General features: G+C 44.2%; 1 protein-coding gene across 1 annotated transcript in view; it reads right to left on the reverse strand.

Annotated features, from left to right (window-relative positions):
* clstn2a (calsyntenin 2a) overlaps positions 1-20000 on the reverse strand; it is an 85410-nt gene that overhangs the window by 55850 nt on the left and 9560 nt on the right. Inside the window, exons 3-4 of the mRNA XM_042703066.1 lie at positions 13502-13651; positions 554-739 (exon numbers count right to left, since the gene is read on the reverse strand). Coding sequence (XP_042559000.1) covers positions 554-739; positions 13502-13651 — 336 coding nt within the window. The remainder of the gene's footprint in view (positions 1-553; positions 740-13501; positions 13652-20000) is intronic.

Genomic DNA, 20000 nt, shown 5'->3' on the forward strand with positions numbered 1-20000 from the left:
ACTCTTTGAAGATGTGACGCGTAACCATGACAACATCTGAATGGGTGTGACTAGTCACGCTAATACCATCGTGCAGAAGCTGGTCAGATGGGTAGAAATAGAGCCCTGTATGACCCATAATCCTGTTGATGTTGAAGGATCACCTAATGCTCAGCATCATTTCATAAGTACTGTGACGATGTGATCGTCCCTACAGGTGAATATGTGCTCTGGCTGCCATGCCATTGAGCCACGCTCTTTGGTGTGGCGGTCAGAGCGCATGTTTGGCACCCTGTAGGCCCGGGTTCGAGTCCGGGTGGGCGCAAATGCAAAAATGACAATTCACAAGTGACAAACAGTCTGATTTGAAGTAGAGGTAGAGCTTGCTAAATTGGGTATTAGCCTTAACTGCTCCCTCGCTGTCTCATAATAGCAGTCTAACAAAACATACCTTTTTTTCCTATTGTTGATTTTCCTTATCAGAAAGATGCTCAATTTTGTGAATGCAACCCTGGAAGGCCTACACCTGTGGTAGTTTTCCTTAAGTTAGCGATGATGTCACTCGTTCACTTACCACAGAGCCTCTGCAGGGACTTCTCGGAGTATGTCTCGCGATCGCACCCCTTCCCAATGTGGCTCGTCTGTAGTTCCACCATGGCCCTCACCGACGACAGCGGCCCGTCACAGGTCTCCAGGTGCATCTTGGGAAACAGCTGCTTGCTCCCAGTGCCAGGCTCGTAGTCCACTCTCTTATTCCAACCTGAGATGGCGGGGGGGGGGGGGGGCGAGAGAGAAAGATTCTTTAGGTCAAGCTTCTCTTACCAAGCAACCAAGCTGATACTGGCCCAGATGTGGTTCTGATTCTGGCCCAGGCTCAGCCCAGCAGGTATCCGGAGAGAGCCTTAACGACTGTAATCTCGGGGCAGTGTCACTTCAGCGCCTGCTATGCGCCAGAATGAGTTACGGGAGCAAAGCGAGGGGGCCACAGTGGGGAGTGTCTGGCTGCAGAAGGCTCTCTTATTGCACTACTAAAGAGAACTGAGCCCCATAATGTGCTTGTCAGAGCAGTGCATATTCTGCCACGCTGCTGGCGAGGAGCTCTGACTGAAGATGCTAAATTTGTTTCCATGTTGTTTATCTCCAAAATTAACTGATGCTGAATAACGACAAAAAACAAATTGCTTACTTATTTTGGTATAAGTGTAGTGTATGGCTCATGTAGGATGTTGCTGCCACAGTGACTCAAAACTATTTTGATGGAAACAACAACAATCAATTTTAATATTTTCTGTATGCATGCGCTCAGTAATATTTGACTTGAACAGTTTGTCATAAGACTAACACTGCCACGTGCCGTACAGCATGATTGGTTGTTATAACATGGTAAATGTACAGTGATGTAACAGCACCATGGCAAAAGAATCAGTATTTATATATATCACTTATTATGTCAATAGCTATAACTGCCTATGTCACATGTTAATAGCATCAAACATTATAAAAGCTCTAACAAATATAACTGATGATGTTTAGAGGACAGTTATAAATCACTGAGAAACATACCCCCTGAAACACAGTCAAATGTTTTGCATCCACCATAATCTCTGTATAACATTTACATTTACATTTAGTCATTTAGCAGACGCTAGTCAAGCTACGAGCAATAGAACCTGGTGTAACAATAAATAAATACTACTTTACATAGGAGATATAACAAACGACTGGCACTAGTCGAAGTGCCAGTTAGGACGGGAAGTGCTCTCTGAAGAGTTGGGTCTTCAAAAGCTTCTTAAAGGTAGAGAGGGACGCCCCTGCTCTGGTAGTGCTGGGTAGTTCATTCCACCAACGTGGAACTACAAATGAGAATAGTCTGGACTGCCGTACTTGCACAGACGGCATAACGGTGTTCTGTTTGTCTTAGGAGAGAGATTTCAAGGCAGGTGTAGCTGGTATGCTCTGCAAAGCGTGTAAATGTAGCGTAGTGTACTGGGACACGTGTGCCCAGTGCAGACATCCAGTATTCAGCATCAGTGTGAGTGTGACCCAGAAGCAGCATCCGAGGAGCCCCCAACTGCATACTTCCCCAACTCCCTCTCACTCGCCTGCTGTATAATTCAGCAGGCCTTGATAGTTTGTATTCACTCCCAGCAGGGAAAAAAAAAAGTTTTTTTTCCTGGCTCTCATCTGTCTCGACTGAACACCTTATTACATTTTGATTGGCTCCAACGCAAGATTAAAAAGCGAAAGCCGAGGCAGAGTGTGGTGGCCTAACTATTTGAGTGCGAGGCACACAGACACAGACCTGTGATTCCCTCTGAACAAAAGCCACTGAGGGAGGAGGACGGACCTACTGAGGGAGGAGAACAGACTGAGGGAGGAGGACGGACGGACTGAGGGAGGAGGACGGACAGACTGAGGGAGGACAGACTGAGGGAGGACGGACAGACTGAGGGAGGAGGGACTGAGGACGGAGGACAGACTGAGGGACGGACTGAGGGAGGAGGACGGACAGACTGAGGGAGGAGGACGGAGAGACTGAGGGAGGAGGGACAGACTGAGGGAGGACGGAGAGACTGAGGGAGGAGGAGGACGGACTGAGGGAGGAGGAGGACGGACTGAGGGAGGAGGAGGACGGACTGAGGGAGGAGGAGGACGGACTGAGGGAGGAGGAGGACGGACTGAGGGAGGACAGACTGAGGGAGGAGGACGGACTGAGGGAGGAGGAGGGACAGACTGAGGGAGGAGGGACGGACAGACTGAGGGAGGAGGACGGACGGAGGGAGGACAGACAGACTGAGGGAGGAGGAGGGACAGACTGAGGGAGGAGGACGGACGGACTGAGGGAGGAGGACGGACTGACGGACAGACTGAGGGAGGAGGAGGACAGACTGAGGGAGGAGGAGGACAGACTGAGGGAGGACGGACAGACGGACTGCAGTTTAGGTGCTGCTGTGCCACGGCCTACTGCTTCACCTTCTTTGCCAGGGACCCCAGACTACAGTTACTGAGTAACAGATTTCACATTTGCTATTTACAATTGTTTTACAGAAACTGAACCCATAGCCTTTCGATTTAGTAGTCATTACACCATAGCAGAGAACACATTTATATGGCAGAATCTCTCAGTAGTGTAATGCAAGTAGGAGCTATTATTTAGGCAAAATCAGTGATCCATGGTATTGCTAATTACAATTGGCAAGCAATGTGTCATATTAGCAGGAGCAGCAGTGTGGTAGGTGAGTGTGAGTGAGTGAGAGCACTCTAACTCCCACGCAACTCTTTAAAGGTATATTTGTCTGCACTTTGGTTGTGGCTTGCTTTTATTCTCCCTCACCTGTGCTAGGCTAAAGAAAAAATCTCCCCCCATGCAACAATTCAGGGGTGTGATAATGGGAAGGTGCACCTGACACAATCAATTCAAGCTCTTGAAAAAAAAAGAGCTGGAAAAATACAATGGACTTGAGTGCGGAAGAGAAGAAAAGAGAGGAAACGCTGTGTGTGAGCTACATGTTGAATATACCCTACATTTTCAATACATAACTAATTCTTCTAGCCAACTTTGTAAGGGATAATGTATAGTACGGCGGTCATTATCGAAAAATAAATCCGGGACTCAAGTGTAATTTTACTGAACCTGAGTGAGCCACTGATTGCCAGCTTTGAAAAGTTGAATTGAAATTGAGCCATGCTATTGAAACTATCAAGACCCATTTGATTGTGGTCTTCTGGGTTGATGTTCGTAGTGTGCATGGGGTTTAACTGCCATGTTGAGCACAGTCATTTTCTTTTCTTTGTACAAAAAGACATTTTGGAAACTTGTCAAGAGTGACTTCTTTCAGTTCAACTGTTCAGTTCAGTTCTGAAATGTGCAAGCTGCAAATGTTCTATTCTCCTTACAAAGTGCTAATTTATTTTCCGTATGGGCAGTCATGGAGGATGAGGTCAAGCGTATGAGGGAAAACTTTCAAAGGTGCAGTCCTCGATCCCGGTGGTAAGTTGTTGAGCTCAACAGCAAATCAAATCAAGGATGTATCTTTAAAATGTACTTGCCGGCATCTCAGAGACGCTCAGGTGCTTGTACAACCACTCTGAGACCTTTACTGGACTTTGAATACATCATCTCTTTCTGTTGACAATGATGTCTGAGGGATGGCTTTGGATATTGATTTAAATACATCACGTGGTAGGGGTAGAGGTTTGATTGATTGATTTATTTAAGCCTCGGAAAACACATTGAGGAATAAGACCCTCAATTACAATGGTGCCGAGGGTACAATGAAGAGTTAATACATTGAAAAATAAATTCAGGTGACATCTAGGTGGAATGAGTATCACTGAAAACAGTAATATGTTGAATTTACTTAATTGTAGTGTGGACATCGGGTGCACATGAATGAACTGTGTTAAATCAACACAGCCTTTCTCTTTCAGTTTACTACCTTCATTTCAGTAGTTTATAATACAGACACAACCTGACCCACTAATTCCGTTGAAATTGTTTAAACTAAGGGTACATGCAATGGATGCAATAGATTTCTTTATTTAATCATGTACCTTCAACCTTATAGTGTTATGTAGGTTTAATAAGCAGGCACATATTGAATAAAATCTTGAACAGATTGTGTTGGATACATTGCGATGTCTCTGCTTCTAGAAATGTTCTGAATAACCCAAAACAGCAACATTCAGAAGAACTCATTACTTTAAGGAATTTAAGGAACCACTGATACCTTAAACATGATCAATGAAGGGAATATGGCCCAGCCCATGTACTAAAATGTACTGGTATCTAGGAACACCTAACATTAACAAATAGATATAAAACCTTTTGGCAACTTAAATAGCTAAGCTTGATTAATTTAAAGTTCTTGCAAAGGATGATTCATTTAACAAGAAAGATGACCTAATTCGTCCTCACAGTTGTAAACTTACTTTATTGCCTTACGCATAACTTCAGTTGAAACAACTGAACTAGACCTAGCGCATAGCAGTGTGTAATATGACTGCCGCGCAGTGAGAGAATGAGCATGGACGGATTATGAAATCAAGGGCCCCTTGGCACCAAAGCCTCATGGGCCCTCCAACTCCCGGGCGCACGCAGAGCGCACAGCGCACAGCAAGAAGCAACTCACAGTACAAACACCCTGCGCTTACGTGACATATTCAATACCTGTAGATTGACCTGTCACACCTCATCAACACATGATGCACTGACCTGCATGAATGGACAAAATCAAAAGACACCTGTATAGCCCATCATACAGGATTGACGAGACTAATACCACAGGAAGTAGCTGTGACTGTTCATCTTGTTCCTGGCATGCCTAGCCACTCACCAAGTCTGACCTTTCCCAACCAATCAAACAAGGCAATCTGGCTTAGCATATCATAGTATTATTTATCAGATTATCACATTCATTTCATTTACTATTTGCAAAATGAAAATAAATATGCCTGTGTGCAAAAATGATTTAATAATAATATTTTTCAGTTTGATTGCCAGGCATGATAAAAGATTATCGAGATATAATCTACACAATTATAACATTAACAACATGTCCACACATCAAACACAAACAATCTGATATTGTTTTCTAAAATGCAATTTCCTTACGTGGATATTGAGGAAAACCATGAAACTAGACTATGAAATGTTAATTAAACAAACATTAACAGGGAAAAGGGTGAAGATCCCCGATCACTACTCAAATCTCACTAGGGGGCTTAATTGAACATTCTGCAGGGGGCGCAGAAGCAGTGTCCCTGTCACTGACACACACACACGCACGCACGCACGCACGCACGCACGCACGCACGCACGCACACACACACACGCACACACACACACACACACACACACACACAAACACACAAACACACACACACACACACGCTAGACATTCAAGGACATTAAAGGACCTCACATGTTGTGCAAAATATACATTTAAAGCACTACATGATCAGGCCAGGGGCACTTCTTGCTATTGAAAAGATCAGGGGCTAAGTCTAGCGTGCCTGGGGCTTGATCTATGAGATCGCTATTGGTGGGTTGGGCAGGTATATCTACCTAGATATTAAGATTACATGCATAACAAAATACAGCCTAAATGTATGTGTTTTGTTCACCAAGAGTGCTTTGGCAATACTGTTTCTTATGGTTATGTCAATAAAGCCAGTCTATTTGAACTGAACTGTAATGAAAGAGAGAGAGCGAGAGAGAGAGAGAGAGAGAGAGAGAGACAGAGAGAGGTAGAGACTAGGCAGTCAGTTTACCGTAGGCTAATTTTTGGTGTAGGGGCTATCTAGCTTGCATTGCTATATAGTCACATCAGTAAATGTTTTTTTTTGCATTAACATAATTCCATACATTGTGTGATACCCATGACCAGCGATTTACCTTGAGTTTTCTTTTTGAAATAGCCAAGAGGGCTAGATTGTTTTTTTAAAGTCTGAGTTTTTCATCTGGGTAAACGCGCCTTCCAAATTTGTGTGCACTGTGCAGCACTTGATTACTCTCCCCTCGTTTCGGATGCTGCAAATCGAGTTCCACTCTGCTACACAGAATGTCTGTTGTATTTCTATAAACACCTCCTTTTTTCAGGGCAAAAATACTCGGAGCTACACAGAATGTCTGTTGTATTTCTATAAACACCTCCTTTTTTCAGGGCAAAAATACTCGGAGCTAGGCTTAAAATATTTGGGGCTATATCCCCGAGTGATTGGACGTAACAACGCCACTGGATCAGACTAGCTCTAGACCACTCTGTGTATGGCTCTGGGCCTTTTAGCTGGTCTCCCTGGAGCAGCGGGGCTTACGTGGTGCAGGTTTTTAGGGCCCCTGTGTCCTCTGGGCCCCCGGGCCTGTGCCCAGTAGGTAATCCAGGCCAGAGAATGTGCAAGAATGAAGTGAAAGAAGAAGATTTTCTCTTGAATGATCTCCTCAAAAGTCTGTTGTATGCCATATCCTGAGTGAAAATTGTGGTTTTGCAACGTGTGTGTGAATACGAGGCCTGGGTGACTTTATATCAGATATATTCTTGTGTTAAATTTGAGCATTTCTTTTGCAAAATTTACATACAGCAGCATACATAAGGAACAATGTAAGCGTCTTTGCTGGAATGCCATTTATTTTGTTTTGTTTTAGTTTTGAGAAATATGCACGTATGTATAAGATGTAGGATTATAAGTTGAAGGCAAGGATGTGTTTGAAAAGAGTAGAGTAGAGTATCATCATTTGTTACAGGACAGGGGTATATACTATCATGGTATACGTTTAAATATAGCCGCAAGCAGCAATCATCGGGGTCCGAGCAGGTATTCTGAGAAGTTTGAACCTTTATATCACAGGTATGTATTCGCTGCTGACTTTTGATTGGCCGTTTGGTAGGTCAAGCCAGATATAGCCAAGTATAAGCATACCAAATCAAAATTCAAACCGGTTGAAATGTGTCATTTGGTGCCATCCAAAGAATGTGGTAGTGATGCAGGATGTGACATGTTGTGAAATTTGAACCTTTGCATCACAAGATATCAGCTAGTGAAGTGATAGATTTTTGCTTTGAAGATTATTCATTAGGTGGTGCCACTCCACAAATGAATCATAATGAGCTAGGTTAATGCACTTCCCTTAGGCCAACTTTGGTGAAACGGTTGTCGAGCTATTACCTTAAAAAGTACTTTGAGCCTACCCCACTTCAGGGGGTTCTAGCACGAATGGACACACCCTCCTAGGGCCCAACCTTATGTTCTGTATCAGCCATGTGGACCGGTGAAGTCTAAGTATATTATGTCATCGACCAAAGATGTTCCAGAAGGATTAGTAATGCTAGGGGTAAGTGTATATAGCAGACACAGAGCGGTAGTCATTGTTATATAGGGTAAGAGTAAGTAATGCTCTGTGTTTTTTGGTAGGTGTTTATAGCAGACACAGAGTGGTAGTCATTGTTATGTAGCTGCTGGTGTACTTGGTGTTTCAGAAGCATACTTGAGGCATTTAGTGACGATTGATACCCCTTTCACAATCCTTATGAAACATTTGCACAGGCATCCCTGTGGATTACTGTGCTTTGTTTAACAACAAAGCCTATCTGAAACCGTCTCTAGCTTCAAACCATTTGATGTTGAGAATCCACTTTCTGATGTCCTCCCTCTCTTTGAGTGCCAGCACTAGTCAGAACAGAGAGCTCACTAAGCCAGGCCAGTGTGTGCGCGTACTTTCCTAATTGCTAGACAAAATAATTTAACACTCTATCTTGTGTAATATTTAAAAAGATTGAATGGTTCGGTCTTCTTTAGACAATCTTGAGACAACCCCGTATTGTATGTCTTGTATCTTGAAATATGCCTTTGGAGAAATGGCAAAATGGTTGCCAGCTCTCTACACTTCCCTCGTGAACATGGTAGAGAACTCTCTGGGTTTGCTTTGGTTTTCTGCAGGAGCAAAGGGACCTTACAAGACACAACAAATATATTACTACGGACAGGGTAGCTGAGCGAGACTCTGGGAAAAAATAGGTGAGACTAAACAACGACGAAACTTGTGAAGGATATGCATGGCTTCCCTAACACACACTCTCTCCCCTGAGAACATCCTTTGGACAAAAAGAGAGAAAAAAAGGGAGAAAGTGGAGCAGAGCAACAGCAATTAACTCACATTTGTTTTGAGGCCAGGACAATTCAGCTAAAAAGTGGCAACTCAGTTAGCAAATGTCCTTAAGAATTGACAAATCATGTGCTAATGTTGTCTCAACCGAAACTCTAAATAAACATGTCTACAGAGGCTTTGTCTGTTTTGTTTTGAGGCGTTTTCTATGGTCTGTGCATCTATGCTATTGAAAAGGCATACATGTTTTGTACATCTTATCTTCAATTCTAATAATTTGGTCTGGAATATGAGAAAATAGTATGTTTTAATGTCAAAATTAAAAATGTCAAATGAAAACCACCAGACATATTTTCAATCTCATCATCAAATCAACATAGCTCTCTTTTCTGTCTGTTTAAAAGCCTTTCCCACCGCACTTAGGCTGGTCACTTGACCTGCAAGCACCATGGAATTATGTCACCACCATAAAAACTCAATAATGACTAGCTGAGCAGCCATTTCTTTAATTGACCCAATTAAGGACTGGGCTTCCGAGCCATCTCAAAAAGCTCTCAGCATGTCTTTGTTTGCAAATGCACTACTTCAAATGAAATGACTTGGGCACCAAGTCTGCCTATTTTGTTTGGTTGTGAAAAAAAAATGCTGTTCCATTAAAAATGCCATCAGTGATAAATGACCTCACTAAACATACAAATCAGATGTAAGGCAGGGCGCTGAGTGCTTGTTCCAAATGAATGAAGCCAGGAGGATAAAAAAACATCATTAGTTTCTGAGGCACTTTGAAAAGCCTGCCCTCTTAAGTATCTGTCCAACAAGGGGGTGGGGAGGTCTGAGGGTGATATTTTTTTTGTATGGGTGATGAAGGGTTATCGGGGGCTGGGCTGTGGGTGGGGGGTAGGGGTGAGGGAACGGTAGTCACACATGGCTGTGACTGGCTTTTGAAAAAGACGGGAAGAATAGCTCATGTCTTGGTGTCAATGCTGTCCTTGATGGGTATACAGAAAGCTCCACAACGCTCTCCTAACGCTCTCCTAATGCTCCCCCTCAACTCTCCCAGTGAGAGCCGTGTCATTAATTCTACTGAGGAGGCCCACTGCACGGTGGTGGGAGTGTCTGGCCTGGCAGTAAGAGAGTAATAGAGAGATCATGCCAGACCGATGGAATCTGACCACAGAGGAAAAGAGAGAGAGAGAGAGAGAGAGAGAGAGAACACATGAGAGAGAAAGAGAGAGGTGGCGAGACAGTTTAGGAGATTACATGCTTGAGGAGCAGGTGTCGGAGATGAGTGCCTCGTGCCTCACGCCCCCCACGGCTGTCACTCAGCTCATGTTTACACCACCCTTCATTCTCACTCACTCTCCTCACTGAAGAGCGGGGAGGCTGGGGCCACGGCGTGTGTGTCCACTCTCCTGTGCCTCCGTTGCCTATCAGTGCCTGTCAACAGCCATGAATAAGACGCCTCGCCTCGTCTCACCCCACTTCCACACGCTTCCACTCTTCCCCTCTTTCCATCTCTCTAACTCTCTTCCCCTCTCTCCATCTCTATCTCTCTCTTCCCTTCCTGTCTCTTTCTCTCTCTCTCTTAAACATTCCTGAAAAAAAAGGCCAGTATGAATAGAGGTGGCCACTCACAATCCGACAGCAGATGCTGGAGCCGTATCACACCAGCCGTCAGAGAATAAATGAACTCTGGTATTGTGCAGGTGGCAGGGAAATTACAGCCCAGCAAATAGGATGTCTTTGATCGCTGAATTTCAGCACACTTCAGCACATCCCAGCACAGCACAAACACAAAACAACCACAGCCATGTGACGTGCAAGTATTGCTGCCCACTGCAATATTAGAGGTTCCAGAGCTAATATAGTTGACGGTGGCATTTCGTTTTGTCATAAAAGAGCCTGCCCTTTAGCTGTAGGCCATGGGTTCGTCTCTGTAGTGAAAAGCTCCGCTCCGCTCCAGGCGACCGAAAGCATTGTTGTCACCACGTTTCACAGCCATGCCTTACAAATGGAGTCGCCATGGAAATGCCATAGAAATTGGCAAAATTGATGGTATTGCACACCCCGGCTCCCCCACCTCCCCCCACCCACCACCCCCATCGACTGCATCTGTGTGTAAAGCAGGGCCATTCTGTCAGCCCTGAGATATGGGCCCCAATGCTGAAGATCCTCACATCTCATTTCATTTAATTTCATGCACAGCGCAGCATAATGCCAAACAATTTCTCTCTATTACACAATGTGAACTCTTCAGGTTAAAAATGTATTACACACCCTGATGCATTCTGGCAATATATGCCCAAAAGCTGGAGCCTACCTCTTAATATAATGTAATATAATTAATGGAATATAACATTTTTAGAATTGTTCATTTCCACAGAAAAGTATGTACAATTACTTCAACGTCATATAATGCCAGCTTATTTCAACTCCATGTGCCTACCATGTTAAGGATATATTTCCATTTCTATACATCATCATTCTAACGTATGTTCCACGTAGACCTACCTTGAACATGATTTATAGCACAAGGAGCATACAGTTCAGATAACAATTGTCAAAGTCAAAAAAGTCAAAGAATCAGTTTAAATGTGTCCCATGACCCCCGTGTCCCATGTCCCCTGTGACGTGACGTGACCCCCTTGAGTGGTACTGAGACGCTCCGTCCTGTGAGACAGGGGGTCATGAGGGCTTCAGCTCTTTATCAAACTCATCATTTGTCTTGCGTTATTAACAGAGACATGTTTTTCTTGCTTCAACCATCCCTCCTCTATCTACAACATTCATGCCTTCTGTCCAAGGATACCACAGAGAACGTCTCACGAGTCAGGGGAAGAACAGAGGCCCTGTGACTCAAAGCGCACTTGATGAAGAGGGACTCAAGGACGAGGACAAGGAACGAGCGTGGGAGTGAAATACTGAGACCAAATGACAACCGCAAGTTTATGTTACAACATCAACAATACCAACCTGAGGACGAGAAAGAATATCTTTAACCAAAGGGTCTTGTGTTAGAATTTTTGTTATATTTCCCCGTCCTTGATCAGCGCTGCTGAAAGTAATTCTATTCATCTGCTCCACATCTAGATTCCTGGTTTTGATGTGCAAATCTGTGTCCTGTGAGGCCACTACACAATTCTATTCTTCAAGACTCAAGACTAACGTAACCGTGTCATAATCATGTCACGGCATGGATCGTGTGCTTTCATAAGTAGTGATGAAGTCAGTCAGTGGCATAACAGTGTCATGTTACCATCAATCTATAAAAGTCTATAAAAATATGCTGAGAGGGGTTGCATGTCACAAAAACGGTAATGATGTGTAAAATTCAGTGAGCTGTCATGAGAGTTCCCGGAAATGGTAATATGGCACTGCCAAAACAATTAGACATTAACTGTCATGATGACTAATAACAAGGCAGGGATGCTGTACAATCTTTACACCACAGTAATGTCAGTCTTATATAGCAGGGTTCAAGTAATGTGCGAAAAACTCAGGAAAGTTAAAGTAAATGAACACAGGGTTTCTTTGAAAGCATCAGCCTGTATATGTCAATAGAACTTGTCCGGCTCCTGCTACAGCTACAGATACCTTGCGCAACTTTTGACTCTTCCTAACCCTAAGCTTAATAATTATATTTTAAACACACTGTTACTCTTTGTATTTAGTGTATTACAATGTAATTCATAGAGTCGTTACACTGTAGTAAATATTATATAATACATAGTTTGGACATGCATTTTATATTTAATGTTACTGATTTCAAGGCTACTGATGTTGTAAAATTATCATTATTACTAAAAACATATTTCTAATATAAATGCTGATATTATTTTCTAATAATAATAAGAATTTCTAATATGAATTCATGAAATACAATTGACTCAGGCTCTGATGAAGTCAATCAATGTTTTGGCATTACTGCTTTCATCATGGTTTTTAATTTCCACACTTTCCCGTTGACCTGCACCCCATTAATCAGGTATCCCTATCCTCACCACCCTCAATAAGAATTCATGAAAATGTTAAGATTACTTATATGAGGTGGAGAAAATGTTAAGATTCCTTATATGAGGTGGATAAAATGTTAAGATTCCTTATATGAGGTGGATAAAATGTTAAGATTCCTTATATGAGGTGGATAAAATGTCATAGGGGACTTCTCCATGATCTTTACTTTTCATTACACGTGTGCTACTTGTCACAGATCTCCTGTCTTTTTTTAAGGGTAGAGAGACAAACTTGTAAAATGAATATTATTTTTGAATGACATGAAATGGTCTGTTTATGTATTTACATTGATTGTATGCCCTTTTGACCAAAGTCCAATGTCACCTCTCGATCAGAATCAATCCAGCCTCCTTCCTCTACTTACAAGCCTTCTTTACACGCTCAGAATGGCAACTTAACCTGGATACACCAGGAAATGATGTCAGGACTACCATAGTAAGTAATAGTCAGTAATAGCTAGATGAGTAAATATCTCTCGATAGTTCCATTCCGACGTGGAACCTTCAGAGCAAAAGATCTCTGTGTTCACGTGTTCATTGTGCTGCTGATTCAATGCATCTAATGCAACATATGTCCAGGCTTGTCCAGGTACAGCCCATGTGAGGAGCGAGCGATTGCTGACCGCAAAGTAAAAAAAAAAAAAAAAAAAATTGAGAGATGAAAAAAAAAAAAAGACTTGAGAGGGACCCCTTGGAGAAGAGACAGCTCACAGATATCGATCTCTCTGTTTAAGATCACTAAAAGTGTCTGCCGCAGAAGATAAATGACCTGGCTGCAGGATCAAAGAGTCTACCAGTTAGCGCCCCGCTTCTCAGAGAGACCTGCTACGTGGAGCCAAGAGTAACTGATCTATAACGTGAGAGGCCGGTCAGTGTTACTGTGGCTACAGATGGTGGCGCGACTGACCTTGCCACCCGGGCTTGCAGACGGGCTTGACCTCGATGTGCACGGGCACGCTCTCTGTTGCCTTCATCTGGCCGCAGTCGAAGGCAGTGACCATGATCTTGTAGTGCTGCTGGTTGTCATAGCTCAGCTTCTCTGTGTTGCGGATGTTGCCTGAAGAGAAAGAGAGATAAGAAAAACCAAAATTAGGGCTGAAATTCATAAGAAAATCATCAACAGCTGTTGACAGTGAAGTACATTTCATGCGTATAATGAAATCACTCTCTACGCGTGACTTGCATGCCCAGTAACCATTCTCTTTACCGGAGAGCCAACACAAATGCAAAGTACATAGATGTGTTACCTGCCACATAAGTGCCCATTAACCGCATGTTTTGCCTGGTGTGACCTGAGGAGCACTCTATGAGATAGCATGACAAGAAATAATCCTGAGAGCCCCTCAAAATAAATACGCGTAAAACCGTCTCCTATTTACACGCAGATGGTATGAAACCATAGAAACCACACAGTGCCCTAAAAAGCGTCTAGTGCTCGTCCATGATAGCCAAAAGATTAGCCAAGAATGTCTTGAGTTTCCCCTTAGCCTTTTTCATGCTTTTTGTACTCTGAGTGGGTTTTTGGTTTGACTTTGATGCGGAGACACAAACTGCGGCGTGGCAGGATGCGACTCAGCGACCCTGTCACACCGAGGCTGGCATGGAGCGAGGCTGCCGTGGCGACGTGAGAGAACCTGACGCTCTCACTCTCGCACATCGGCTGCTAGCCTGTGGTTATTTTTACCTACTGGCTGCATTTCAATGAGTCCCCCCCCCCCCCCCCAATGCAGTCAAGGAGACAGCAATGAGGAATAGAGGTCAGGTTCGCTGTGTTACAAAAAAAAAAAAACACACACACAACACACACACACACACACACACACACACAACCTGGACCTTACTTTCATGAGAGGCACACGGTGCTAAAGCTCCCCTATGCTAGCTCCTTCTCAACACACATATAAACACACACACACACACACACACACACACAACCTGGACTGGACACACGGTGCTAAAGCTCCCCTATGCTAGCTCCTTCTCAACACACATATAAACACACACACACACACACACACACACACACACACACACACAACCTGGACTGGACACACGGTGCTAAAGCTCCCCTATGCTAGCTCCTTCTCAACACACATATAAACACACACACACACACACACACACACACACACACACACACACACACACACACACACAACCTGGACTGGACACACGGTGCTAAAGCTCCCCTATGCTAGCTCCTTCTCAACACACATATAAACACACACACACACACACACACACACACACACACACAACCTGGACTGGACACACGGTGCTAAAGCTCCCCTATGCTAGCTCCTTCTCAACACACATATAAACACACACACACACACACACACACACACACACACACAACCTGGACTGGACACACGGTGCTAAAGCTCCCCTATGCTAGCTCCTTCTCAACACACACACACACACACACACACACACACACACACACACACAACCTGGACTGGACACACGGTGCTAAAGCTCCCCTATGCTAGCTCCTTCTCAACACACATATAAACACACACACACACACACACACACACACACACACACACACACACACAACCTGGACTGGACACACGGTGCTAAAGCTCCCCTATGCTAGCTCCTTCTCAACACACATATAAACACACACACACACACACACACACACACACACACACACACAACCTGGACTGGACACACGGTGCTAAAGCTCCCCTATGCTAGCTCCTTCTCAACACACATATAAACACACACACACACACACACACACACACACACACACACACACACACACACACACACACACACAACCTGGACTGGACACACGGTGCTAAAGCTCCCCTATGCTAGCTCCTTCTCAACACACATATAAACACACACACACACACACACACACACACACACACACACAACCTGGACTGGACACACGGTGCTAAAGCTCCCCTATGCTAGCTCCTTCTCAACACACATATAAACACACACACACACACACACACACACACACACACACACACAACCTGGACTGGACACACGGTGCTAAAGCTCCCCTATGCTAGCTCCTTCTCAACACACATATAAACACACACACACACACACACACACACACACACACACACACAACCTGGACTGGACACACGGTGCTAAAGCTCCCCTATGCTAGCTCCTTCTCAACACACATATAAACACACACACACACACACACACACACACACACACACACACACACACACACACACACACACAACCTGGACTGGACACACGGTGCTAAAGCTCCCCTATGCTAGCTCCTTCTCAACACACATATAAACACACACACACACACACACACACACACACACACACACACACACACACACACACACACACACACACACAACCTGGACTGGACACACGGTGCTAAAGCTCCCCTATGCTAGCTCCTTCTCAACACACATATAAACACACACACACACACATGCAGAGTCACTCTCTATCTTTCTCTCACTCTCTCACACACACAGTATCTGTCTTTCTGTCACATGCACGCACACACACACACACACACACACACACAGACACACACACACACACACACACACACACACACACACTCGCACTCACACTCACACACACACCAAAAAAGAGACCAGTCTAGGGGAATTTGACTCAACTCGACTGTCAGGCTGCATAAAGGTACAGCTGCTACGCGCAGTTGTTAGGGCTGATTATGTGCAACTGCTGTCATGTACAGCAAGTAGCTACCAGAGTCTCGTTAGACATGACAGGTCCAATTGAGATGGATGGGGACGCCTCACGGTGTGCTAAAACAAGCTCTGATAGGAGAGAAGCATGGGCCGGACCAGACCGGGCCTTTGACAGCCCCTGACTCTAAAGAGGATCGAGCCCAAACTGGGCCCGAATCGGTCGGGGGACAGATGCGATTCTTATACGGGATTATTGAACGGGGTGCAGAACATGAGAAAGGGTCCTATGTTCCCCAGCTCTACATAGCACATAATGGGAACCTGACAAAATATGTTCCCCAGCTTTGTATTCGCTTAATATAACATGGGCTCTTGTTTCGTTTATAGAGCTGTTTTATATCATTGTTCCAATAACAAAAACATTATTTCCATTACATTTTAATTTTACATTTTAATTCCATTTTCCATTACATTTTAATTTTAACTTGAAACGGTCAAACGTCTCTGAACACAATAGGAGGGTTAATGTTTAATGTTAACAGAATGTTGAACAGGGGGAACATAGAACCCTAGGAACATGGATACACTCCCATGTCAGATGGGACTGTTCACCCCCTAGAAATAGAAATCGTAATCTGCTCATTACCTACTTATTTTCACGGGGTTCAGTGGAACCTCCATGTTAGGTTTCCTTTTGTCTGTAGAACAGGAGATAAATGAGATGGTATAGTGTATATTTATATGAAGCCTAGCTCTTTTTTTTATTCCTATGCAGATCAATGGTGGCAAGTAAGTCCTCTCTGGTCACAGGGACTGGCTCTGCTCTACAACCGTCACGCTGTGCTGCACATTGGGTTTGTAATTATCAACGGAAAAACACAAAAGGGTTCGGAGAGCGGGGTATTTGTTCTTTATGTGCTGTGGATCTGACTGATGGCCGGTTCTGTGTGGTCACCAACTCACTCAGATCGTTGTTATGACAACTGAACCATGTATGGGTGGCAGGTGGCTCGAGATTAAGTCAATAATAGCAGGAGGTTCATTTTAACCAGGTGAACTCTCCTCTTAGAACTATCCTTTTTGGGTGAACTCTCCTTTTAAAACATTACAGTGACATCATCTGCAGCTCCTGTTGAAACAGCACAGTGCCAGAGACAGGGTTAGACAATGCAGGACGTTTCTGACAGAGACCCATGACCCATGTGTATGTGACTATGTGTGTGTGTGTGTGTGTGTGTGCGTATTAATGGCCATTATGCCACATTTACAGAGGTTAATGCACTGGAAATGGAGCACTGTAACGTGAAGGGCTAGCCAACTGTCTCCAGTGATCTCCATTAGCGCAGCTAACGATGGGATGGGTCAATTCCTGTGTGTGTTAGGATAATACACACACACACATACACACACACACACACTCACACACTGCGGACATGGTGGAGTGGGTTATGAGCTACATCAGCAGCTTCAGAAGCTTTTCATTGTCTTTCTTACACTCATATTCCATTCTTCCCTATAGGGATTTCATCAGCACTGCTCAGGGAACGTTAGAGTTCGTCGTAGTCCCTGGGCCTCATTCATGAAACCTTTGTGTTAGAGCCATAAATAAGAGGTGCATTATTTCTGGAATAATATTATTTTGTATTAACGTGTTATTATAATGAATATCTGTAAAGTAGAGACTCTTATCTTGACACGTTGGTTTGACCACGTGAAGAGAACACGTTAAGTTAGAAGGAACGGAGAAGCACGGAGGTTCACAGTTTTTTTTACCGTGCTAGCTTAATTGTGAAGTAAGACAGATATACAAGAATCATTTATTTATGTATGTACATGGATAACTGAATCTTTAAGAAGATAAAGACATTTAAACTTTTAAGCTTTTGCACGCGTTCAATACTTTCCCCGAGTGCTTCAAAAGATGACACAGACATTGGATCTGCTGCCATTACACCTTTGAAAAGATTTACGAGTAGTTTTTCATCGAGCAGATGATACAACCCCTGCAATTCCTTTGGCTTTGTTTGTTTCCTTTTATGCATCCTACAACACCCACTCAGCATTGTCACCCTGATGCACACCCTTACGCGCCTGCTTCCACTGACTGTACCTCTTCTGCCTCAGTTATGTGTTTGCTTAACCTCAGCTCTTTGATATATATATATCACTTTGTTTGAAGCAGCGGAATATGGTGTGTCTCCCATCTTTGTCATGGCCTTGCGAGCCAGGTTGTGGAAATGACAGACGATGGAGATGGTACCTCTGGATTCATGATCGCTGCATTAAACCTCTGCTTTTATGGGAACCACAATTCCAATCAATCGTCCTTGAGGAGCGTGACCTCCTAATTTGGTTAATTAGCATTAACCAGCTGCCCTCTATGTCATCTACCCCATAGATCACCTCCTCTGAACCAAATCAATCAATCTCTATATCACTTATGTGTCCGTCTCTGTCCCTTCTTATGTGTGTGTGTGTGTGTGTGTGTGTGTGTGTGTGTGTGTGTCTTCTTATGTCTCCGTCTCTGTCCCTTCTTATGTCCCTTCTTATGTCCCTTCTTATGTGTGTGTGTGTGTGTGTGTGTGTGTGTGTGTGTGTGTGTGTGTGTGTGTGTGTGTGTGTGTGTGTGTGTGTGTCTTCTTATGTCTCCGTCTCTGTCCCTTCTTATGTCCCTTCTTATGTCCCTTCTTATGTGTGTGTGTGTGTGTGTGTGTGTGTGTGTGTGTGTGTGTGTGTGGGTGTCTGTCTGTCTCTGTCCCTTCTTATGTCCCTTCTTATGTCCCTTCTTATGTCTCTGTCCCTTTTGGTGTGTGTGTGTGTGTGTGTGTGTGTGTGTGTGTGTGTGTGTGTGTGTGTGTGTCTCTGTCCCTTCTTATGTCCCTTCTTATGTGTGTGTGTGTGTGTGTGTGTGTGTGTGTTTGTGTGTGTGTGTGTGTGTGTGTGTGTGTGTGTGTGTGTGTGTGTGTGTGTGTGTGTGTGTGTGTGTGTGTCTGTCCCTTCTTATGTCTCTGTTCATGTGTCTGTGCACTTTTTGACTATTTGTTTTTCTCAAAGACTGCTATAAAGAAAAACATCGCTCCTTTTATTGAAGCCCTAGCAGAAAACGTAAGAGCGAGCAGAGATTTACTCAGCATGTGTTCGATGGGTGCCTTCTGACAGGCAGGCAGGCAGTGGTGGAGAAGAGGGAGGGGCAGGAGGGGTAGGGTGTGAATTTGAGCTATAGAGCTCCCAGGAGCGTGCAAGGCGATGATACACACCTTCAGGATTTATCAGCCCGAAGTCCCTCCCTCCTAACACTCCCCAGAGACAAGAGTGTGAAACAGACCTGTCACCTGTAGTGTGTGTGTGTGTGTGTGTGTGTGTGTGTGTGTGTGTGTGTGTGTGTGTGTGTTGGGGTGTCTGTGTGTGTGTCTCTCCCTCCATCTCCCTACATCCCTCTGTCTCTTCCCCTCTTTGCTGAGGAAGGTGACACGATCTGGGTGTGTGCTTGTGTGTTTTTTCAGTGTATAACAGAGTTTGTCTCACACAACCGTCACCCTGAAACACACACACACACACACACACACACACACACACACACACACACACACACACACACACACACACACACACACACACACACACACACACACACACACACACACACACACACACACACACACACACACACAAGCACAAACATTTATCTCAAATAGTGCCTCAGAGCCACATGCAACTCAAAAAGCCTCTCATCATGCCTGG

Source organism: Clupea harengus, chromosome 22 (assembly GCF_900700415.2).
Source record: "Clupea harengus chromosome 22, Ch_v2.0.2, whole genome shotgun sequence".
NCBI classification, from domain to species: domain Eukaryota; kingdom Metazoa; phylum Chordata; class Actinopteri; order Clupeiformes; family Clupeidae; genus Clupea; species Clupea harengus.